Source organism: Cervus canadensis, chromosome 32 (genome assembly GCF_019320065.1).
Source record: "Cervus canadensis isolate Bull #8, Minnesota chromosome 32, ASM1932006v1, whole genome shotgun sequence".
NCBI lineage: Eukaryota > Metazoa > Chordata > Mammalia > Artiodactyla > Cervidae > Cervus > Cervus canadensis.
Window position 1 is genome coordinate 30,367,572 of NC_057417.1, and position 24,322 is coordinate 30,391,893.

Below are 24,322 nucleotides of genomic sequence, written 5' to 3' on the forward strand. Positions count from 1 at the left end.
CTCTAGTGAGAGGCTCAGTACCCATGTGTGAGTTGGCTAACCTAGCTATTCTTTCCCAAGGCATAGACTTGTTAGGCTCAGACTCCCAGACCTGGGAGCTCAGTGTCAGGGAAGCTTCCACCTATTACCACTCCCAGCCCTTCCCTCCAACACAAACGTGAGAAAATTTCCCTGTACTGAGTCACAGTTTTTGTCTGGGAACCCTTTGTAATATCACTATCTCAAGCACCTTCTGCTGTGGTTATACTCTGTTCAGTTTTTATTTTACAAAACCTCGTATCACTTGGTCATTTCCTGATACTCTTCCCTCCCCTCCTGCCCTCTAGGCTGCAAGCTGGTGTTTTGTTTGTTTTTTGGCCACACCGAACAGCACTCAGGATCTTAGTTCCCCGACGAGGGATGGAACCCGTATCCCTTGCAGTAGAAGTGTGGAGTTTTAACCATTAGGCTGCCAGGAATTCCCTTGTGTGTTTTCTGAGGTATGGATTAACAGACAGTAGTCCTCTTTTTATTAAAAAACACTTGTCAAAAAAAATCACTCAGAAAGCTCAGGAAGAATTCAAAAAACGTTTAACAAATATCAAACACACACAGGATAGAATCACTGTGAGTAGGGGGAAGGGAGGGGTTGACTTGACACTCAAGAGCCTCATCAAAAACAGCAGAGACTGGTGGAGACTGAGGAGCCACACACACTGACACGTGTGCAATTGCACTGCTTGACGAAGGGCAGGGCACAGACTGGGTCTAGATAATGGTTTCTTCCTTCAGCAGCGTCTCCTTCTGTGTGGAGCTCAGTTCTCCTCCCAGACTATCCAGGTTTTCCAGGTACGAGATCTCTTGGGTGTCCTCAGTACTCTGGGAAATGGGCAACAAATGGCATCTAGGGCAGGCTATTTCGTGGATGAGGCAGATGGCACCTGGGTCACAGCAAAAGTTTGAGTCAGGAGAGAGAAAACATGTATCAAGCTCAGTGCCCCAGAGGTTGGAAATTCCCTCCTCTGACCTGATTCCTCTGGTCTGCACCTGCCTTCCAATTTAGAGTTTTACATAAATATAAGGCAAAACAGTACATTGATGGACAAAGCATATAAATAGATGGATAAACTCAAGGAACCGTGGCCAGTGCTGGAAGTCATCTGAGCAATTGTCTAACCATTAATAGGTAAGAAAACCAGGTTTCAGAGAGGAAGGTCAAACACAAAGTCCAGGCCTCTTCATGCCCAACCCATTCAAAATTCTCAGTAGGTTTTGAATCTTGCTGGAAGGAAGGAAGGGAGAGTGACTAGTAAGGAGCAAATGGAGATATCCTGACTGGATAAGAGATGCTGCATCACAGCTGAGGCTGAGATAAAACACAGCTTCTATTTCCAGCTTTACAGTCAATGAGATACTCTCCCACTAAACAAAACTTCTAAACATTTCTTCAAAAACCTATTTATAAATACATCATCAAGCTGGCATCAGAGTAATAAGACATTTTCAGAAGCCAAAACCATAATGATCTCAGGAATCTAGAGAGTTAAGCAAACACACAATTAGCCTTCACCTTGGAGACATCTATTCAACCCAGGTGACCCTGAGTTTCCATTCAGTTGGCCATTCAGGACATAGAAAATAAAAAGGAAAGCCCAGGTCCTGTGTGCAATGAGGGGATCTAGTAAGAGTCAACCACATGAAATTGGAACTTCAAAGTTGCCTGCATGGACTCAGAATTCACAAGCACAGGCTAGCTATTATGTGGGTCTGCAACTAGACTCATAGTACCTAAGTATTTTGATTGGGATCCTAGGGTAGTTGTTGTGCACCCAGGCACCAGGCAGAAGCAAATGCAAATCCTTTTTTAAGGAAACACTTTAAATACAGGCCTCAAAGATCTTCCAAAAAAAATTTCAAGGAAAATGAGTTCACAGTCAAAACCCACAGAACATAGCAATGAACAAGGCACCACAAGCAAGAGCTTGTAGAAACAGAGGCAAATAATTCAACTTTAAAACTTATAAGATACAGAATATAAAGTAAGTATGTTTAACATGTATAATAAAAATATATTTGGAAAAGAGATTTAAAACATAAGGAAAAAGTATAAAATGAGATTTACAGGAAAATACAACGTCTAGTTATAACATAGATTAATTGAAATAAAAATTTAAAGGCTAGGTTAAATAGATCAGACACAGCTAAAAAGTGAATGGATAAAACTGAAGGTGTAGCTAGATACATTATTCAGAATGCAGCCCAGAAAGACAAAGACAGAAAATATGAAAGAGAAACTGACAGACATGCAGGATAGAGTATTAAGGTCTAACAGAAGTCTTCCTGGGGGTTCCACAAAGGACAAAAAGGGGGAAAAAAGATATTAGGGAGGAGATAAAAAATGTTCTAGAAATGCTGAAAGATACCACTCCTCAGCTTCAACTCATGCACCAAATTGTATACTTTAAAATAATGCACGGATGAAAGAAGTAATAAGGGGAACAAGAAAACATTTGAAATTGAACAACAAAAAATATTACATATCAAAATGAGAGCTGCAAATAAAGATGCAATTCTTGGATGGGGATTAAAGCTTTAAATGCCTACTTAGCAAAGAAGAAATAATCCATGAGCTTAGATCCTGATTTAGGAAGTTGAAAAAGGAACAGAAAAATAAACACACAAAAAAATTAAGTAGTGGGGAGGGAAGTTCAAAATAAGAGGCAAAAACTAATTAGGTAGAAAACAAGCAAGAAGTTTTGTTTCAAGAAAGCTAAAAAGCTGATTCTTTGAAAAGACTAAAACAACTGATAAACCCTTGACAAACTTAGTAATGAAAAAAACAGAAAAATCAGGTATGAAAAAGTACACAACTACAGATGCAGAACAAATTTTTAAAATATTTTTGTCAATAAAATTTAAAACTTAGATAAAATGTATAAAGAAATATATAACTTGGCAAAACTGACTCAAGAAGAAATAAAATACCTGAATAGTCATAGAATCATTAAAGAAACTGCATCATTATCCTAAAAATTCTCCCATAGAAAAATACCATGCTCCTTCTACTGGAAAGCTTAGTTACACAATTAAATACTCAAGGTAGTAAAAATAAATGAAGCTTAGTTCCTCATATTAATATGGAGGAATCTCGAGATTATAATATCGATCAAAGATAGCAAATTCCAGAAGAAAAAATACAGTATCATAATACTCATATTAAGTTTTAAAGTATGCAAAACTAAATAATACATTGTTTAAGGATATATAACCATGTAGTAAACATAAGTGGCATAAACTTCAAAATAATTGATTCCTGAAGATAGAGAAGGTGAGAGAAGGAAGAGCCACATGTTAGGGGGAAAAGCCTCAAAAATACTTAATATTCTGACATGTTTCATTAATTTTAACAAGCCCATTTTCCCCACATTTTAACATCTTGAAATAAAGATGTGCCTTACAAGCTATGAGCACCTTAGAATTATATTTGGCATCAATCTTTTCTTTCTCAGCAGTACATAAAATAAGGGTGTAACTTCTAAACAATGGACTTGACAAAAGATGGCTAGTTCTTAAATATATGCTGTAAATACAGGTGTACAGTTTATAATTACTTTTATCCTACAGATATATCCTTTGTTATATATTCAAGGTATAATAAAATCTAGTCTAAATAGGTTATGATCATGGGTCAGGTTAATATTGTGGGAAGAGGATGAGGAGTAGGGACAAAATTAGATGGGATGAAGAACTTAGATGATGATGATAGGTAAAGAAAAAGGGATTCAGGTGAGGAATAAGATCACAGGTTTCAAGCTAGAAAGATAGGGACAGAAAGCCTTAGGAACCAGGATGGTGTAAGGGAGCATATGAAACGTGCAAGTTTGGTTCTAAAGTCAAGGAAGACGGGAATGGGGAGGGTGAGGGTGGAGGACAGAGTTGAGGCAGGCCCTAGAGCAGTGCCATCCAGCAGAACCACTGCATCCCACTGTCCAATGTGGACGCCCTAGGCACATGACCATGTGGTTTTTGAATATGTGAGGTGTAGCCAGTGTGACTGAGGAACTCAATTTCTAACTTTATTTCAGTGTTAATTAATTAAAGTGACATAGGCACATGTGGGGGCTTCCCTGGTAAAGAACCTGCCTGCAATGCAGGAGACCCAGGTCTGATCCCTGGGTGGGGAAGATCCCCTGGCAAAGGAAATGGCAACCCGCTCCAGTATCCTTGTCTGGCAAATCCCATGGACAGAGGAGCCTGGTGGGCTACGGTCCGTGGGGTCGCCAAGAGTCAGACTCGACTGAGTGACTCAACAGCGGCAACAGCCACATGTGACTAGGGTTTCGCGCAGCACAGCTCTAGAGCACCCACAGCTCCTGAATCCAGACAGAGGGAGGGGAGAGGGCACCAGCCCCAGATCACTCACCAGCCACCATGAACAGAAGGATGCTGAAGCCCAGGACGTAGTAAGGCCACTGTATGGAGAACTGCGGGGGGCTGGGCTTCATCCGCAGACTCTGGATCTCCAGGGCGTGCAGCAACAAGGCCAGGAAGGCACAGGCCCCTGCGGGATCACAGGCAGGCCCCCTTGGTCTCCTCCTGCCCCCGCTCCAGCCTTCCTGCACCTGCGTGAGGCTCCTTTCTCCTGCCCGGGCCCCTTCCCCTTTCAGAACCAACAACCTCCACCCCACACACCTGTCTCACTCTCCTTCCTAACTCTTTGAAAAGCCCGTGTGCCTCGCCTCCCAGAAACCCCTTTCCCGGGCACCCTCTGTGCCTGTGCCCTGGGCTGACTCCAGATGGGCCCCTGGGTGTGATGCTTTGGGTGACACTCAACCTGGTTTTCCCACTGTGAGCGTTCCACCTCCTCCATCTGATGGGAGCTTCCCAGGGCAGGGCCTTGGTCAGCCTATTAAAGTTAGAAGGTTCTAGAGGGCAGAGATGGTCTCTTCCATTCGTTCAACCAAGAAACATTTGTATTTGGTTTATAGCCTATATTTCAATTATACTGTAACTCTGTACCAGGTTCCAGGACAGCTGCTAGGACAGAGATGATGGGAAAGACCCCCAGAGAGATGTCACCAAGCCAAGGTGATGAGGGATGTGCCCTCTGGAAGTGCAGTTAGGAGGAGCCCCAAGGAGGGGGTGGCTGTGCCCTGGGCAACTTCACAGAGATGGAAACAGATGAGGGGGGCCCTAGAAAGTCCCTCTCCTGACCTCAGAGACCACCCCCCATCTTTGGACCCCTCCCCAAGGCTGGGGCCCACCTGCTGCTCCCCACCTGTGAGGAAACTGATGAAGGCTGACACAAAATTGTGCTTCCGCGTCCTCGGAAAGAGCTGAGATGCAAAGGACACCATGATGAAAGTGGTGAGGAAAGACAAGACGACGGCGGACAGCAGGGAGACTCGGCCGAGGATGACGTAAACTGCAGGGGAGGGCAGGAGGGAGAGCGGGCTGGCCCCCCGCACTCAGCCCAGAGGGCGCAGGCCCGCCAGCCTCAGGTGCCGAAGCGTGGCCTGGGACCAAAGTTCTGACCCCGCCACGGGTAGACCACACATCATTAACACCTTCCTGGCTGCCTACTTTCGTCTAACCCCAAGAGACTGAGAGAAAATGTCCTTTCAGTCGTGGTCAGTTCTGTTCTATCTGCCCCAAGCAGTCCTCTGTCACCCCCCAAACCCCAAGCTGGCCCTGCTTCCCTCTCCCCGATCCCCGCCTTCAGCCCTCCATACTGGATAAGGGTCGAGGCTTCCAGCACTTGATATGGAAGCAGTTCTCAAACAGGCCACTGAAGAACACTTCCTGGGACTCCTCGTTCACCAGCCGCACCCAGAAGGGGAAGATGGAGACCAGCAGGATAAGCAGGTAGCCCAGGGAAGTCAAGGCAGGGGCTATGGCCCAGGTGAAGCCCTTCACGTCTCTGTCCTCTATCGTCAGCATCACCTGGGAGAGGAACAGTGAGGGAGTCCCATGCGGCACCAGCTGATGGAGATGATGCCCGCAGACATGTCAGCAGACGTGGGACTCAGGAAATGTTTGCTTTGCTTTGATTAACCTTACAGACCTTCACCTGGCCTAACCAACACAGAAAACATTTTCTCTCACTAACTCACCGGGCGATCTTGAATGTGTGGGGTCCCTTCTTTGAGCCTCGATTTCCACCTTGGTAAAATTTCCACCTCTCCCAGCTCTAAAGTTCTAATCTTTCAGTTCTGTTTAACAGCCCCCGCCCCCCACACCCCACCCCCCGCAACTGGCCACAGAGCCTCTCCAGTCAGCTGTTAGCTGCTGTCTGCCCTTGGAGATTTCAGAATGAGGACCAGGCAGGTATTAAAACCAGGGCCTGGAGTGCCTTTACTCAGGGACTGGCCCTCTTGCCTCAGGACCTGGGGTTTAGATGGACAGGGGTCCACCTGGTCCTCTGCTGAAAAATGAGCAGAAAATATGCACACAGAAACTTTTAAAAATAGTTTTAGAGTTTCATAGACCCTCCTGAAGCCCTAGGCTCCCTCTAGGCTTGGAGGTTGAGCCCCTCAGTTAAGGATCCCTCATAACTTCTCTATCACCACCAGCTGTCATCAAGGATGTCTTCCTAGAAGGAACATCTGTGATATGGAAGGTAAGCACTGGCTGGATTTGGCTGTAGAAGCCGTGACTGTGTCCCAGCTTTATCACTTGCTGGCTGGGTAGCCTTGGGGAACTCACTAAAACCCTCAGGACCTTGGGTTCCCCATTTGGAAAAGGGAGGAGACAACACTTGCCCATTGAGGTTCTTGGGCGGACCAAGTAACATGCTGCGAACAAAGTGTCAAGCACAGTGCTTAGGGCCCAGGTGCTTGGTTAAAGATTCATCCTCTCTGCCTTCGCCGAGCCTGGCAGCCCTGAGGAATGAGGTGGAGAGGGCCAAGGAGGGGGAGGAGAGGAGGGTCGTTGGAAGCCTGGGTGCAGCAGCGAGGGTGGGCCCTGTCCGGATGGCCCCCGATGACCATAGCCATGTGGCAGTGCAGGAAGGTGGCATCCGGAGGTCAGAAGGACAGGACAAGGGAGATGGGGACACCCCAAGACAACAGCCCTTGCTTCTGCTGCCTCAGCAGACTGTGCCTGGCAGCACCAAGCTTCCCAGCTGCACACAGCAAGTGAGGGACTTCCCTTTCCTCTCAGCCCCCATGTTCCCAGGCACTGGGGCCCCTCCGAGGCCCCCATGTGGACCCCTCACTGCAGCCGGGTGCAAGGAGCATCTCTGAGGCTTTGAGATCACCTGATCACAACAGAAGAACTAGCCAGAGGGCAGAGGAAATCCACTGCTTATAGAAGAGTTAACAACTGTTCCTCTTTGACTGCTGTCAGAGCGCTTGGGAAATTTCTAAAGCACTCTCCTCTTTCTGTCATTCCCCAGTTTTTCTTCTCCCCACCTGAAAAATTTATCCTGCCATCTCTACAAAGCTACCCTTTGAGATCTCTCCACCCTCCGGGCAGTACTGATGAGCCACCCGAACTTCAGGGCCTTGGTTTCCTTCACTCTAAGAGGATGAAGTCAGTGGACCAGAGAGAGTTGAGTCCTGGCTCTAAAGCTCTCCAGGTAGGAGTCGTGGCCGCATCTTGATCCCGTCCTCTGCAGGGAATGGAGTACCCTGGACATTTTCAACTGATGCTCGGAGTCCCTTCCTGTCCCCAACCCCCACCCCTCTGCACCTCAACTTGTCTAAACTGACCTCAGTGTCCCCCCTATTTCAATCACCTGCTCCGTCACCCACACTCTAGTCTGGAGTTCGTGCTGGCTCCTCTGTTTCCCCCACACTTTCACCTCATCAGCCGTCCTCACCTTGTCAGATTTTCTCCCATAAAGTCTCTAAAGCACCCACCCTCCTGCCCCACACCCGCCATGACTCTCTCCACGCCTGGAACACCACAGTCACCCCAAGCATCTCCAGCCTGGGTTTCTTTCCTGAGGGCAAGCAGGTCTCTTCCCCTTTAAGCCTTTTAAATCCCACATCTTCTGCAAACCTCGACTTGGTCCTTTCTACTTCCTGGACTCTCCCAGCCACCAGCCATTATCCATTCACTCCATAAAAGTGAACTGTGTACTTACTGGGCGCCCCATGCCCAGCTTAGGCCAACGGGGAGAATCAGGGATGAAAAAAAGACAGGAACTTGCAGGCTCTGGGTAACTACTGGGGAGAAGAGACACGTAAACTTGTCAGGCAGTACAGTGCTTTCCCCTCCTCGCCTGCGGTGACTCCAAGCTGTCCCCTGGCCCTCCCCAGCTGCTCTCCAGAGGAGGACCCTGCAGGCCTTTCTTCAAGGCTAAGCCAGCCTCTGCATGGAGCTGCCCTCGGTGCTGGCTCTGGACAACTGGGCACCAGGGACATATACAATCTGGGACACACTGGTATAAGCCAGACTCAAAGGACCACGGACATGTTACTACAAAGGGGGATTTGCAGATCCTTTTGTACTGATGAAGAAACATCTGGAAAGGAGAACAGACTGGTCCAGGATGCCACAGTCAGTCAGAGTGGACACAGGGACCACAACCCTGAATGGCCACCCCGTCTCCTCAGCTCTTCACCAGTCACCACTGGCCGGCAGTTGGGTTTGGGATTCCCAAAAGTACAGGAGAGGGAGACAGAAGGGGGGCGGGAATAGAGGGTTGCCAACTTTTTACTTTGCCAAGAACTCAAAACAAAACGAACTTACTATCCTCTACTCTCACTGACGTTTCAATTATTTTGAAAAGGGCCAATGACTGGAAGAGCTGCGTGCCCCGCCAGGCCTGGTTCCCGCGGGCAGAGTCTGTCTCCCTGTGGGCAGAGACTGTCTCCCTGCGCGCCAGCGCCCAGCCCCGGTACCCAGCCCCAGTGCAGCCCTGTCACCAGCCCAGGTGCTGCGCAGCCCAGGTAAGTGTATCCCAGGCTGGAACCGGGAAGGGAACTGTCTGGGCCCCCGAGAGCCTCACTCCCCACTTGTCCCACCAGCCAGTAATTTGAGGTCACTTGGGCTGAAAGTGACTTAGGCTGGGTGAGGGGTTCCTTCCCACGGACGACCCTCCTCGGTCCTTAGTGGCCCCCAAGCCCCAGTGACATTATCCAGACCCATAGATGGGTCCTGACCTGGCCATTGGGCCCCAGATCCAGCCCCACGGCTCCCAACAGAAGGGTAATATTTGGCTTGGGGGGCCTCCTCCACGCCCTTCCCCTCCCAACCCGAGGCTCCACCTCCACTCGCCCCTCCCCACCGGTCTCCAGTCCCTACACCCGCCTCGCTGCTGGCACAGCCAGCAAGACCCTCCTTTGCTGCCCACGCCCCTCAGGCCAGCGAGAGGATGCTTGGTCTCCCCACAGAGCCCACCGAGCCGAAGCCCTCGGGGCCCCACGGCTGCGGGAACCTGGCCTCCCAGGCGGTTGCGGTCCAGGCTTTGCTCACCGATACGCAGAATGGGGTGGGGGTGGGTGCACCCTGAAGTTCACCGGATTCGAATGCCAGCTCTGCCATCACCAGCAGGGTGCCCTTGGGGAAGTTACTTCTTCTTCCTGGGCATCAGTTTCCTCATCTGTGAAAAGGGCATGATCATAGTGACTTCTTCAGCGGGCTGGCTGGGAGGGGCTGGGAGACGCACTGCGGACCTCGCGCTCACCCCCCCATCCCCCCCATTCCCAGTCTTTTCCCCTCCCTTGCCCTGCGCATGCACTCAGGCACACCCCCTAAACCCCCACCCCGCCCTGGCCCGCACAGTCCTCTGCCCTCCGCTAAAAAGGCTGTCTACCCCTCTCCCAAGGCGGGCTGGTTTTAAACAGGCACTTCCAAGAAGAGGCATTCTAGCTCCTAGCCCTGGTGGTTGAGCCGGGGGGCTGGTTTGTGTGGCAAGAGGGGCCACACTTGGAGCTGGATAAGTCACCAGCTCCCCGTGCTTTGAGACTAAGCTCACCAAGGAAAGGCATTTGTAACTCATTAAGATGTTTAAGAACCAGGATCGTGTCTGGCACCTCCACACACCTCTCCACTAGTAGGCACATATTCAAAGACAACAGGAAAGGATGAGAGCTGATGAACCATTAATTTATTGAATCACCTAACATGTGAGAGGTGATTATCTATCATGTGAAACAGAGCTTCCCTGGTGGTTCATATGGTAAAGAATCCGCCTGCAAAGTGGGAGACCCAGGTTTGATCCCTGGGTGGGGAAGATCCCCTGGAGAAGGAAACGGCACTCCAGTATTCTTGTCTGGGGAACCCCATGGACAGACGAGCCTGGCAGGCTACAGTCCATGGGGTCGCAGTCAGGCATGACTGAAGCGTCTAACATACATCATGTGAGGGACTCATTGTATAATCAGTATTCTATCTGTCCTAAGGTTCAGACCCCAGTTTGTAAGGCCTCAGGCAAGACAGGTCTTTCTTGGCTTAGCTGGGGCAAGGCAGAGTACAGTTGGGAAGGCCTGGAGCCATGCCAGGGAGACCTCTCTGCCCTGCTCTCAGAGATGGCTTTTGATCCCTCCACCCCAGAGGCTGTTCTTCTCCAGGTGGCAGGGGAAATAGTCAACTTCCAGACTCACAGCCTCACTTTTAGTCACCCTCAGGAAAAAGAATGTTTTCTTCACCCTATTCCCACCCCTACTTGGTTCCCAGTTCCCCAGGGATTCTGACTGACTCAGCTCTGGTCACAAGCTCATTCCACTCTGGCTGAAGAAGATGCGTCAGCTGTGCCCCACAGAGGCCAAGCAGGTAGGATAATCTAAGAAGTTGAAGGTTTTGAGGAAGGAGGCAGATGGGATCCCCAGGGTAAAGCAATTTAGAGATTCATTCCTAATGGACCGAAACTCCAGGACAAGAATAGCAGGATATGTAAGGGAGGAGGCTGGGCCCTGCCCAGACGACACATTTCTTTTCTTGAAGTCAGAAGACCTCCCTGACCACACATGCACAGAAAAGGTTCCTTGGAGGCCAAAGGGAAGTGATACCAAGGGATGTTCCCTATCCATATGCCTTTTCAGTAAAATCCATCTTGGCTAAGAGATGCGTGTGCACACACGGGAGGATCCTGAGATGTACCAAATATGGACCACGCAAATCAAAATGATTGGCTAAAGGAAAACCAGAAGAAATGCCCCATAAAAGTAATTCCAACTGCCACAAGGGGGCCACTCATTGACTCTCTCTCTCCCCCTGAGTCTATCAACATGTACTGTATTTTTTTCCCCTCTTTAATACTGTTTCACTATTTTCTGTCTTTGTGGGAATTCTTTTCTGCAAAGCCAAAGGGTCAGGGCCCTTGTCACCGACCACTGGTCTAGTGGCTAGGATATGGTGCTACTGCAATCTGGCTGGGAACCCAAGCCTCGCTCCAAGCAGTTGCAGGCCAAGGCCACTAGAGATCATATCAGACCACTTATCTGGAGTAGCAAAAGAACGTTCTAAAAAGGAAGAGGAATGGTGTTCTCAGAAGAAGGGAGAAATTATGGCAGACTGTAACAGCATCTTCATACGCACCCTGTCACACTTTTAAATGTCATTATACAGCAAATCCAAATCACTGGTATGATTATGCCCAGGCGACAGATGGAAAACTGAGCCCCCAGTTAAGAACATGTCCAAGCTATCACATGAATGGTTGCTAAAAAATCATGGACAACTACTAAAAACATAAGGCTGTGGAGGAATAGATTCTTCACACGGTGCTGAAGCTTATTCTCCTTACAAATTACTAATTGCAAAGGAAACACATATCTTTATACAGAAGAGATCTGGCAGTTACTCCCTTAAGCCGGTAAACAAACAGTATTAGTTGGGGTAGAATAATCTCATGTCATGTGCCTCTTGAGGTGACAGCAGTATGAAGGAGGCATCGCCTGTGAGGTGCTCTTGCCAGAAGTGGATCATCAGGCCTCTAGACCTCGTTCCAGTTGAGAGAAAATACAGGGGGGTAAGGAGGAAGCTAACGCCACCTCAGGAAAACAAGGAAATCAATTTCATGGAAAGTTATAAAAGATAACTGTTCTTGACTCCTCCAAAAGTCAGTCATTTAAAAAAAAAAAAAGATTAAAAGAATCTAAAGAGATATAAAGCCAAATGTAATGTGACTATTGATTTTTTTTTTCTGATTTGAAATAATCTAGCTGTAAAACACATTCTTGGGACAACCAAGGAAAATCTAAATACAGACTGCATTTTAGATGGTATTATGGAATTTAATTCTTTTTCTTAGGTATGTTAATAGTCTTGTGATTACGTACAAGAATGATCTGACTCTTAGGAAAAGCATGCCATAGTATTGGGTTGGCCACAAAGTTCGTTCAGAAAAATCTGAACAAACTTTTGGCCAACCCAATACTCAGGGTGAAACTTACTTTCAAATGATTCAGGGGAGGAAAAAACACATAAATAGAAAGCAAATATGGAAAAATGGTAATCCTGTTTATCTAAGTGGAGGATATACAGGGTGTTCATTAGTCTACTCTTTCAAGTTTCCTGTATGTAAATCAGATAAAAAGTCAGAAAAAACAAAGAGACCTTGTCTGAGAACACACACAGCCAGAACCTGGACCTGGGTTTATCGTTCAGCCACTCAACACAAGTGCCTTCTCTAATGACAGATGTCAGGGGAGGCGCACACAGTCCCTGCCCTCACCAAGCTTGCAGCTAGCACCAACAGGCAACTGATAAATCATTTTCTAAAAGTGTGACCAGTGCACAAAGTAGTAGAGCACGCTGTGGGAAATGCAGAGTGAGAACAATTCAGTCCAAGGGAAGACGTGCCAAGGAGGCCCTTCTGGACAGAATCTTATGCCCAAACAGGGATTGCAATGTGCAAAGATTTTTACCTGCTCTCCAGCGAGAACTACTGTACGTTGTACTTTGTACATATGCACCATTGTGCACAAAGAGGACAAAAGTCTGACTTACCTTTATGATGGATGTTTTCTAGTCAATTCTAATTCTGCCTACTTTTTTTTTTTTAACCCTTTGCTGGTCGCAACTCATTACAATAAATTAATTTTATGGCCCCACCCCTGCCTGAGTGGCTCTTTACCTACATTTGAAAAATACTGTGTCCCTGAATTTCAGAATGACTGGCAGAAGGGGTGGCCACAGAGGGCTGGAGAAGTCGGTGGGCAGAGCTGGGATGAGAAGGGTCTTGTTGATTTCAAGCTGAGGGCTGTGATGGGCTTTTGTGGGGATGAAAGCAGTCACTTCTGGGTGCCACTGTGGAAATTTGTCTTCCTCCTCCTCCTATCTCCCTTTGCCCAAAGACTCTTCTTACCTCTTCAACCAGAGCATAGGAAATGCCTCTATGGGGGGGCCCAAGGCTGTATTCAAGGGGCTGCCAAGCCAGCCCCTCCCAGGATCAGAAATTGAGAAAGTGTACATAAGTATCAGAAATTTAGGAAGTGTATGTAAGTATCGTGTCCTCAGGAAGCATTTTCGTGCTTTCCCAGGTCCAGAGTAGAGAGACGGACAAGGGAGGAGGGAACTGTCGGCTGGAAGGGTCGGTGGAGAGCCCATGAGCTGGAGCTAGAAACTTCAGAGTTCTGACTCCCCTGGGTTCTGTGTTTCCCTGGTCCCAGGCTCTAAAGGGAAAACCCAAGTTACCCAAACCGAAGTTTTACTGCATATAACACGACCAGAACCTATCAATAAGCAGGCTCATAGGGCCCCCACCCAACAGCTGGTTCCACTCCCAGTGCAAAGGTCCCTCCTACCACTCCTTCCATCGAGCCTGGGTCAAAAAACCCAAGGCTGAAGAAAAGTGGCCAATGGATTCATTAGCTAAGCCACTGGCAACCTGGATATAATCAGTTTCGATGGAGCAGAAGCAGTGCCCTGTGCTAACTGAATGGCAGTTACAAAGATAACAGCAACTGGTGAAAAAAAAAACTTAAAGGTATGAGAGCAAAGCATGTGTATGACTAGAATTCAATCAGAGAAGGAAAACCATGATGAGACACACACAGACACACACACTCACACCCCTGACTCAATAAAGGCAAAGAAGAATCCAGGGGAAGGCAGACTAGTTTCAGGTCCAGCCCCAGTGAGGTGAGTCAACAGATCAGCAACAACATCACATGTGAGCCACAAAATCACTGCTGCCTCTCTTCTGCCCTATAACTGTCCCAAGAATCTCCCCTAAAGCCCAGACAGACTGAAAAACAGAAGGGGAAGTCTGACACATGCGGTTCAGTCTCCTGGATTCTGCACATAGCAAAGCCCATGACATGTGATACTGAGAAATTATTTGGCTTAGAAAACTGGCCCATTTATTTAAAGCTTCTATGACTTATAAAACAAAAAGAGATTCAGTAGTCTGCAGGATACTGAGGAGCAAAAATGGTGGCCCCAGAAAACCCAAGAGCCACTTCCATGTACAGTGACAACCAACAGGACAGGTGAGATAGAAGGAAACTATTGGGGTCAAGGGTCATCCTGCTGCTTTCCTGATCCATGAGTCTGAATTCCCCTGATTTGTTCTTCCCTGGAGTGGACCTAACTCATCCCATTTTCAGAGGATGACTGTAGAGATTTTAAAAACAAACCACAGAATCTCCCTCTGATGTGGATCCTCAAGATCAAATAAAAAGTAGTGCAAACTAAAGGTTCCACTTCAGTCACCCCTCCATGGTGTTACTCTACCCCTTTCGCACCCCCTTCTGACACACAGCAAGGCTCTCCCATACCCACCATTCCCCCAATGTGAACTGGCCAATGATGAGTAAGGCGGGAACTCTGTCCAAAGGTTCTCATGCACTGAATGCATGAGAGATTTGTCTACTGTGTGGCTTCTCAGGTCTTAGTAAGAGGTGAACTATGACTGAAGACGGTCCACCTTCACTACAGACAAAGGTTTTCTCCCCAGTGCAAGTTCTCTGATGTTCTCTGATGTCGGAGCTGAACTCCGACAAAAGGCTTTACCGCATTCACTTCATTTATGGTTTCTCTCTTGTATGGGTTCCCAGGTGATGAATAAGGTATGAATTGTGCTTGAAGGTTTTCCCACATTCTTTATGTTTAGAAGATTTTACTCCACCGTGAGTCTTCTGGTGCTGAATGAGGTAGGAGTTGCAACTAAAGGCCTTCCCACATTCACTGCACTCATAGGGTCTTTCTCCAGTGTGAATCCTGTGATGTTTGAAAAAGAGTGAACTCCTACTGAAAGATTTCCCACACTCATTACAGCCATAAGGAGTCTCTCCTGTATGGACCCTCTGATGTTCAACAAGGTGTGAGTTCCGACTGTAAGCTTTCCCACAGTCGCTGCACTCGTAGGGTCTCTCTTTGGTGTGAACTCGCTGGTGTTCTGTTAGATGTGAGCTCTGGCTGAAGGCCTTCCCACATTCGGGACATTCATAGGGTTTCTCCCTAGAGTGGATTCTTTGATGTCGGAGGAGACTTGAGCTCCGGCCGAAGGCTTTTCCGCACTCGTTACACACGTAAGACATCTCTCCCGTGTGGGTGACCTGATGCTGGATGAGGTGTGAGCTGCGCCGGAAGGCCCTCCCACACTCATCACATTCATAGGGTTTCTCCTCGGTATGAATTCTTTGATGCTGAGACAGATTTGAACTATGGCCAAAGGCTTTTCCACATTCATGACACTTGTAAGCCTTCTCTTGCATGTGGATTTTCTTATGCTGAGTAAGGTATGCATTCCGCCTGAATAATTTCCCACAAACGTTGCACATTTGAGATTTCTCTTCAATAAGAACATATGACTGCTGGATGAAGTCTGACATATTACTGAAGTTTCGTCCATATTCATAGGGTCCCTCATGTTTGTTTTGTTCACATTCATCTCCTTCATGTGGTCGTGTCCCTACTTCAAGAGTTTTCTGCTTTATAATTAATTGATCCTCAGTCCAGGTCTCACCATCTGACAGAAAATACAAAAAAGGTATATGTAACAGTAAAAACTCCCGGTGGGAAACTGGATGATTAAAGTATTCCAGGGTATTTGGTTCAAAAAAGTATGAAAAATGGCCTTGAAATACAGGGGGAAAAACGGACACAGGCTGAGCAGATTTGGAGAAAGTGGTGAGTAAACTAAAGTGAGGATTTATATGAAGTACCTCATCAGACGAGTACACTGGAATTAGCAGAATAAGAAAACAGAGTTTGAGTAAAGTGAGATTTTTCTCAGAACACAGGAAGGGTGATGCTGGGGGTTCTGAATGGAGAGAGGCAGGGACCGAGCAGATAAATCAAAGAGAACTTCACACAAAGGTTCTGTCCACATGGTACCCTGGCCACGTGGGTTGTCACCATGGTAACAGGAGATACTTCCCATAACCAGATGCCAGCACCTTCCTCACTCCTGCTGTCTCTCTCCACATACAGATGCTCACATGCTCACTCACTAATGTGACATACTCAGACCTTAGAGGAACCTTTTAAGAAATGGTGCCGACTGAGAGGATTTGACAAAGAGACGGGGAGAATAGGAGGAAATGCTTAAAATATAAAGCAGGAGGTAGCAAGAAATATTTCCATATCTATTTCAGCTCTATTCCATATCTCTTTCATATCTATTTCTAAGAGAACCAACAAAAACCAACTCTGCAGCCTAATTCTATCTAAGGGAGACAATGGAAAAACATCTGTTTACTATATGTTTCTCCTCCTAAGTTTTACTTATTAAATATGACTGACTGTAGTGCAGTTATGTTACAGAAAGAAGGCCCTCTGCTTAGAGTAATCTTTCTGGAAGAAGGGGGTGCTGAGGAATATCCAATGTTGTATCATTTCCATCAGCATGGCAGCCAGCATGATCCTGTTGACATAAAACACATGGAGCCCAGATTTTAGGAGGGAATGGTCATTGTCTTTAATAATTATCTGATATCAGAGAACCATATTTATGTTTGTTCTCCACCTCCAGATATGTCCTCTTCTATACATTCCATTGGGATATTGGTTTTAATTTTGTGTGTGTGTGATGGGAACTTTTAAGATCTACTCTATAAGCAACTCTCAAAAATATACAATATAATATTGCTAACTGTAGTCACCATGTTGTACCTTAGCTTCCTGGAACTTACTTACCTCATAGCTGTAAGTTTGTACTTTTGATGCCCTTCGTCAAGTTCTCCCACTCCCCACACCCCACTTTCGGCAACACCAATGTGTTCTCTGTATGCATGAGTTTGGAGTTTTCAGATTCCATACACAAGTGAGGTAATGCAGTGTTTGTCCTTCTCTGACTTATTTCACTTAGCATAATGCCCTCCAGGCCCATCCACGCTGTTACAAGGGCATTATTTTCATCTTTCTTATGGCTGGATAATGTTCCACTGTGTATAAAGAAAGAATACGTTTTCATCCATTTGTCCCCTGTTGGACACTTAGGTTGTTCCATGTCTTGGCTACTGTAAATAATGCTGCAATGAACTTGGGGGTGCAGATATCTTTTTATGGTAATGATTTCATTTCCTCAGAATAAATACCCAGAAGTAGAATCACTGGATCATATGGTAGTTCTATATTTAATTTTATGAGAAACCTCCATAACATTTTCCATAATGGCTACACCAATTTACATTCCCACCAACAGTACAGGAGGGTTCCCTTTTTGCCACATCCTCATCAACATTTGTTATTTCTTGTCTTTTTGATAACAGTTATTCTAACAGTTGGGAATGGATTGCTGGTTTACTGTTTGTATGTCCCCTTGCACATGTGTTTACTTACCTGTTAGACTGCAAGCTCCGAGGGAGCAAAGAGAGACTTAGATTTCTTCTCCATCTTCCTGATCTGGCCTCTGCCTGTTTTTCCAGCCTCATTCTGATCTTCTCCCACACGAAGCCTCTTTACTATCTGTTGAACCACTCTCGTCACAACATGTGATGGCTGTGACGTTCTAGACAAGGTGCCTTTTTCTTGGCCCACTGCCCAACATGGTTGAGAATGTCAACCTCACTGCTCTCAGGCCCTGATCAACATCACCTCCTCCATGAAGCTGAAGGTGATCCTTGAAATATTCCTCAAGTCATGTAACAGTCACTCAGAACATTTTATTGAACACCAACAACATGCCAGGTACAGTTTCAGACTCTGAGTTCTGTCAATAAGCAAAACAAAAAAATCCTCTTCCATTTTACTAAGGGAGATGGACAACAAACTACGCAAATTACATACCATTAAAAGACTATAAAGATGCTATAAAAGCAAAAAAGCAAGGAACAAGGATTAGAGTGCCTGGGAGAGTGGGCAAAGGGGATGCAATTTTAAATACCATGATCAAAGGAAGACTAAGAAAACGGCATTTAAGCAAGGACTTGAAGGAGATAAGGATTTCTGAAAAAGAGGATTACAAATAGAAGAAACAGCAACTGCAAAGGCACCAGGTATTCATGGAGGCAAGTGTGACTGGAACAGAATGAGCAAGAGAGAGAGGAATGAGAAATGAGGTCAGAGACATAAAAGAGGATCGGAGAACACAGGCCACTGTGGCCACAGGTTTGAAAAGAGGTTTTTCACTGAGAGAGATGGGAAGCCACTGAAGGGTTCTGACCAGAGGACAAGATCTGACACTTCAACAGGATCATGCTGGCTGCCATGCTGAGGAGAGACTGTGGGGAGGCAAGTGTAGAGACAGGACGACCAACCAGGCTGTGGCAACAGTCCAGGTGAGAGGCGGTGGTGACATGAACCAAGTTGGCGGCAGAGGAGGTGTTAAGAAGTACTTGGACTCTGGAGAGAAATGCTGACAGCCACATGGATGGGATTCCTGACTGATGGATACAGGTATGAAAGAAACAGGGGTTTCCCTCTGGATTGAGTAGCTGGAGGGATGGTGTTACCATCTGCTGAGATGGGCGGTGAAATGGGCGGTATTAGTCAACCAGCTACAGCATCTCCAATAATTAAAAACAAGATTTCCAAGTGGCAGCTGTCATACCAGTCTCGAGATCGATTGTCCCAAACTAACACATACACTTCTGGTGTGTGAGTACTTGGTATAATATTCTTCAACTCTCCTGTAGCTTTAACATTTTTCAAAATTAAAAAAAAAAAAAAAAAAGGGAGGAGGCGACAGTGACCAGCGACTCTCTTCTCTACTCCACATTCACTCAGTAAACAAATACTGTTGCTTCTACCTATGACGTACTGCTTCAGTTTTTGCCCCTGCCTTCCTGTTATTACTGCGAATATGCTCAAGTCAGATTCTAATCACCTCTCACACTAAACAGACCAGAATCTCTTCCTTGATCTGCAACACTCCTCTGCTAGCCTCCTGTTAAGCAAAGTTTATGTGCTTCAATTTCTGCCAAACAAAATCTAAACTCTTTGGCCTGGTGTCCATCTTCCACGATCTTACACCACTCTGCCTTTACAGTCATCCTCCATCAGTCTACTCTGTGCTCCAATTATTCCAAACTGTTCCCTGAACATTTATCTCCCCACACAGTTCCTTCTCCATTCAACTTTCTACCTCCACCTGCTACAGGTGGTTTCACTGCCGAGGGGCCAGGTTCAATCCCTGGTCGGGGAACTAAGAGCCCACAACCTGCATGGTGTGACCAAAAACAAAAAAAGAAACAGGTGGACAAACAGGAGTGCGAAAGACCCTGAGAAGGCAAGAGATAGAATCAGGAGAAAATGGTGCTTCCTAAACCAAAGAACAAGAGTTTCAAAGAAGAGCAATCATGTCAATAAAAATACTAAGGGGTCAAAAAAAAATTTGGGCTGAAGGAAAAATGTGTCCAATGGATTCATTTGTTAAGCTACTGGCAACCTGGATATAATCAGTTTCAATGGAGTAAAAGCAATGCCCTGAGCTAAGTGAATGGCAGTTACAAAGATAACAGCAAGTGGTGCAGGGTTTTTTTAAGAGGTATGAGAGCAAAGGGAACTAAGGTGATTACACCTCTACTGCTGCATCAACCACCAAGGCTTCCATGTAAACATCTCTAGCATGTGTGTGTTTCCTTCCTGGCAGCCACCAGTCTGTTTCCGGAGCTTGAGGGAGGCGTCTGCCCTGCACTAAGGTGTCATGCATGGGACGCTGGGATGTGTGTGGTTTGGGGAGGTAGAGGATGTAGGCAACAGTGATGCAGAAAAAGGACACAAAGGCACAATAGCAGGTGAAGCAGAGTGTTTTTGGCTTCTCCTTGTGCAGACACACCAATCTGGCTGAGCCTGTATGGGGAAACACGGAGACAACGTTTAAAGCTGGGTTCAGATCACGCTGCAGAGGACCCTGAATGCCAGGACCCGAATGCCAGGTTATAGAGAATAGACTGTATACAGTAGGCACTGTAAACTAACATAAATAAGTGAGTATTTTAGGAAGGTAAATAAGGCACTTGACCTTAGAAAGATGACCAGTGAGGAGCCTATGGTAAAAGCATATCCCTTCTGACCTAAAACCTGATTCTTTTCTTACTCTAAATTCTTTCAAGGCCAAACATATGACTTTCTAAGGCCTCCAGGGCCAATATTCAGTTGACAAAGCTCTCCTCTTGTGAACTTCCACACTGTTTGTTATCCCATAATCTCTCATAGATAACTATTTCAACTCAACTCTAAGCTGGTGGCAGGGGTTAGGTTTTCTTCGAACTTAGTCTCAGTACCTTATAATAACAATTCAATAAATACTTGAGTTAAAAATTAGCCTAAAACAGAATCAGAGGCTAAACATGTAAAATAAAGTCTCCCAAACATAAACTTCTCAAAATCCATGCTGTGGATTATCTAAGCCCTTGTCCCTCAATTAAATAATCCAAATCCACTTTTTTTTAAAAGGCCAAGCATATACCAGATACAGCTTCCCAGGTGTAAAGAACCTGCCTGCCAATGCAAGAGACACAAGAAACCTGGGTTTGATCCCTGGGTCAGGAAGATCCCCTGGAGAAAGAAATGGCAACCCATTCCATTACTCTTACCTGGAAAATTCCATGGACAGGAGCCTGGCAGGCTAATCCATGAGGTCACAAAGAGTCAAACATGACAGCACGCACATGCACGAGCTACACACACACACACACCCAGACAGACACACACACACACACACACACACACACACACACACACCCAGATAATGGGGGGGATGGCAGATTGAAATTTAAATGCTAATGTCTACAGTTTAATCTCATTTTCCATCAGCGGGTGGCTACAGTTTAATCTCATTTTCCATCAGCGGGTGGCTACAGTTTAATCTCATTTTCCATTAGCGGGTGGCTGGCCTGTCTACTGTACTTCACAGTCAGGGCACTCTCTTGAAGTTTATATCCCGGGTGGAAAATGTTATCTTTCCTAATGATGAAAGACAGCTTGCCAAGAGAAGCCCAGGCTTTTCCTGGTACTCGGGATTTCAGGACACACTTGGCTGGGTTCATTCACTTATCTACACAACAGTTCACTTAGCCTCTCAAAGGCCAAGCAAGTTAACAGGTGCTGGAATGACAGATCCGAAAGACTTAGGGCCATGGACAGTGCTGCTGCAGGTCTGCTCCACAGTAAGAGAAGAAATATTTACTTCATTTACATGTGATAGGCTTCATTTACATGTAACACAGCTTTAGGTAAAAAAAAAAAAATCAGTGTCTCGCACCAGGATAATTCTAAGTGCACGGTTAAGCATGTCCATTTGATCTGAGGCCCTCAATGGAAAGGACAAACTTTAGAAAAAGAAAGCAGCTAGGTCAGCTCCTCACCCGTGGTCTTTCGAGGCTCCTGCTCGGGGGATGGACACGGGGAATCCAGGGACATCTGCTCGGGCGTCTTCTCCATGGGCTGGAGTGCCGCTCCACCGGCACCCCGGTGCCGCTCCAAGGCCAAGGTCTTCTCTAAAAAGTCTTCAGAACCCGACACAGGGGGGAGGCAGCCACTTCAGGACAGAGAGCGAGAGGGGACAGATGTAGGGGAAACAGTAGGTGCCGCTTCCCAAGAGGCTCCCCGCCGGGGGTCGGTCGGAGGAGCCCTGTCCTCCCAGCAGGCAGGCTGGGCCCCGCCGCGGGGAGCGCCCGGCCGGCAGCACGCCCCACCCTGGTCCCACTGGGGTTCCCCCCCGCCCGACCCTCTTCCGCCGCCCCGCGGACAGCCGGCCGGGCCCAGTCCGGACACTCACGCCCTCAGCTGGCCGAGAACAGCAGCGTCCGCCACCACGGCCTCCGGGGAGACCGGAAACGCGGGTTCCTCGAGGCGCACTTCCGGGGCCATCTAGGCAGCTCGGAGGTCTAATCTCGATCTCGAGTTCCCTAAGGGCCCCCTGCGGGGTTGGGCTCAGAGGAGTCGTGTGGGGGCTTCCAAAGGCGTTTGTCCTCATTCCCGAGGAGAGATTGAAGAAGGATGGAAGAGATATCTCTCTTTGACGCTCATTGCCTAAGTGGACTTAGGACCTAAATTAGTTGTTTCTTCTTTCTCATTCCCGTGTGCACCCTCCTCCGCTCTGCTCCACCCATCTCCACACCCCTTCTTTCAGATCACAGGCCACGATGACCCTGCGGGCCTAGAACCTGTTATGTACTCCCTCCGACCAGCCCGTTGTGGCTTCAACCCAGCCTCCCTGTTTTGCCTGGAGCACATGAAGAGGAGGAAACGGGTGAAAGAGGAAGAAAAGCCTTAGATACAGGGTCAAGATCCAAACGCCTACTGCACCTGGAGTACTGGTTTGCAGAGGCACATCTCATATGCTGAAGCAGGAGAAAAGGTTAAGGCAATGAGTTGTTCATGATCAAGGATTCTCCTGGTAAACTAAAAATCGACAGCTACCAATTGTGGAGCACTGAAACTGATATCCCATTAACCTTCACAATCCCACGAAGGTGGTATTTTTACTATCCTACGTGCCAGAAGTGGTAGTTAGTGAGCGAACTAGAGGCAGGATTCAAACCCTGGCCTGTTCAAACCAGAGCCTGGAGGCTAACCACACCCAGGAAAGAAAAATGAAGGAAGAGTGAGCGGAGTATTGTAACATGAGAAACTGCTGAAACGAAAAACTTGTAATTACGCCCAGAGTTGTAAAATTTATAAACATGGATGAAATACAAACATAAGAGGGTAATCATTTTCTTGAAGTGAATGGGATGAGGCAGCAAAATAATTCTAAAATAAATATTTTCCCTTTGATTTGTACAGAGCACCATCTATTTGAAACCATTCTTGGATTTGTCAACTACAAATTGGCACTTGTCAAGAGCATTTGCCAGTGACTGAACAGCAAGGCCATTTGCCATCTGCCAGTGCTGCTGCAGTTGCTGACCTTCAACGTTCCCTGAAGGGAATTCAGGGTGCAAAGTGAAGCACTCTACTGGTATAACAGGTCTTTAGACAGATATTTTTAGGAACTGATTTCATGATCCCAATCCTTGCATCTCCTCATAGCTAGAAAAGCACTAAATCCTTTCAATGATGAGATCAGCTCCTCCTGACTAGCAGAAACCCTTTTATAAAATGAGTGCTTCATTGCATTGAAATCCCCCTGGAGAAGGGAATGGCAACTCACTCCAGTCTTCTTGCCTGGAAAATCCCATGGACGGAGGAGCCTGTGGGACCCCAATCTGTGGGGTCGCAAAGAGTCGGACACAACTGAGCAACTCACACACACGCACACGCACACCCTTCACCAAAATCTTATATATTGACCTACCCCCACTTCTTTGGAGCAGTCTCTCAGAGCTATCTGAGGTGATATCTCCCCGGCTGCAATCAGCATTTTGCCCCAAATAAAACTTAACTCACAACTCTTATGTTGTACATCTTTTTAATCAACAGATTTAACACTGGCTCCTTCATGCACTCAAATCTTGAAAGGAGTGTAAGACATAATGCCATATGATACAAATGTTACAGACACATCACTGTTTGCAGACTCCAGCAGGAATTGCCCATTAGAAGGCATCTCCTACCACACACAGCCCACAGTGCCTAATGATTTCTCTAGTTATATTAAGTTCTCCAAAGCTGAGCGCCGAAGAATTGATGCTTTTGAACTGTGGTGTTGCAGAAGACTCTTGAGAGTCCCTTGGACTGCAAGGAGATCCAACCAGTCCATCCTAACGGAAATTAGTCCTGAATATTCATTGGAAGGACTGATGCTGAAGCTCAAACTCCAATACTTTGGCCACCTGATGTCAAGAAGTGACTCACTAGAAAAGACCCTGATGCTGGAAAAGATTGAAGGTGGGAGAAGGGGACAACAAAGGATGATATGGTTGGATGGCATCACCGATTCAACGGACATGAGTTTGAGTAAACTCTGGGAGTTGGTGATGGACAGGGAAGCCTGGCGTGCTGCAGTCCATGGGTCGCAAAGTCAGACACGACTCAACGACTGAGCTGAACTGAACTGAAGCTCAGGGTGTCCCTCCCTGGACAATGCTAGTCCTGCACTGGTAAATACTTGCTCATT

The 24,322-nt window shown here is 46.8% G+C and overlaps 1 protein-coding gene across 7 annotated transcripts; it reads right to left on the reverse strand.

The window, feature by feature from the left end:
• Positions 1-553: 553 nt before the first annotated feature.
• Positions 554-23,404, reverse strand: TMEM225B (transmembrane protein 225B). Of its 7 annotated transcripts, none has more exons than XM_043455063.1 (7): positions 21,627-22,004; positions 9,435-9,529; positions 8,069-8,150; positions 5,712-5,922; positions 5,258-5,404; positions 4,403-4,540; positions 554-920 (listed from the first exon to the last, which is right to left on the reverse strand). In XM_043455063.1, exons 3-7 carry the CDS (start codon positions 8,078-8,080, stop codon positions 748-750), a joined length of 681 nt encoding a protein of 226 aa, XP_043310998.1. In that variant the 5' UTR covers positions 8,081-8,150; positions 9,435-9,529; positions 21,627-22,004; the 3' UTR covers positions 554-747. The 7 variants fall into 7 exon arrangements, 6 of the variants coding, with proteins under 6 accessions (XP_043310998.1, XP_043310996.1, XP_043310995.1 ...); XM_043455061.1 differs by lacking the exon at positions 8,069-8,150 and adding an exon at positions 14,656-15,844 and having other exon boundaries at positions 9,403-9,529; XM_043455060.1 differs by lacking the exon at positions 8,069-8,150 and having other exon boundaries at positions 9,403-9,529.
• Between the last annotated feature and the right edge of the window lie 918 nt (positions 23,405-24,322).

Coding starts and splice junctions, on each gene's coding strand:
- TMEM225B (XM_043455060.1), bottom strand. CDS start 9,471: ATGGCAGAGCTGGCATTCGAATCCGGTGAACTTCAGGGTGCACCCACC. Junction 5,923..9,402: donor CCACCCCATTCTGCGTATCG/GTGAGCAAAGCC, acceptor TTCCTCTCCCAG/GTGATGCTGACGATAGAGGA. Junction 5,405..5,711: donor GAAGCCTCGACCCTTATCCA/GTATGGAGGGCT, acceptor CCTCCCCTGCAG/TTTACGTCATCCTCGGCCGA.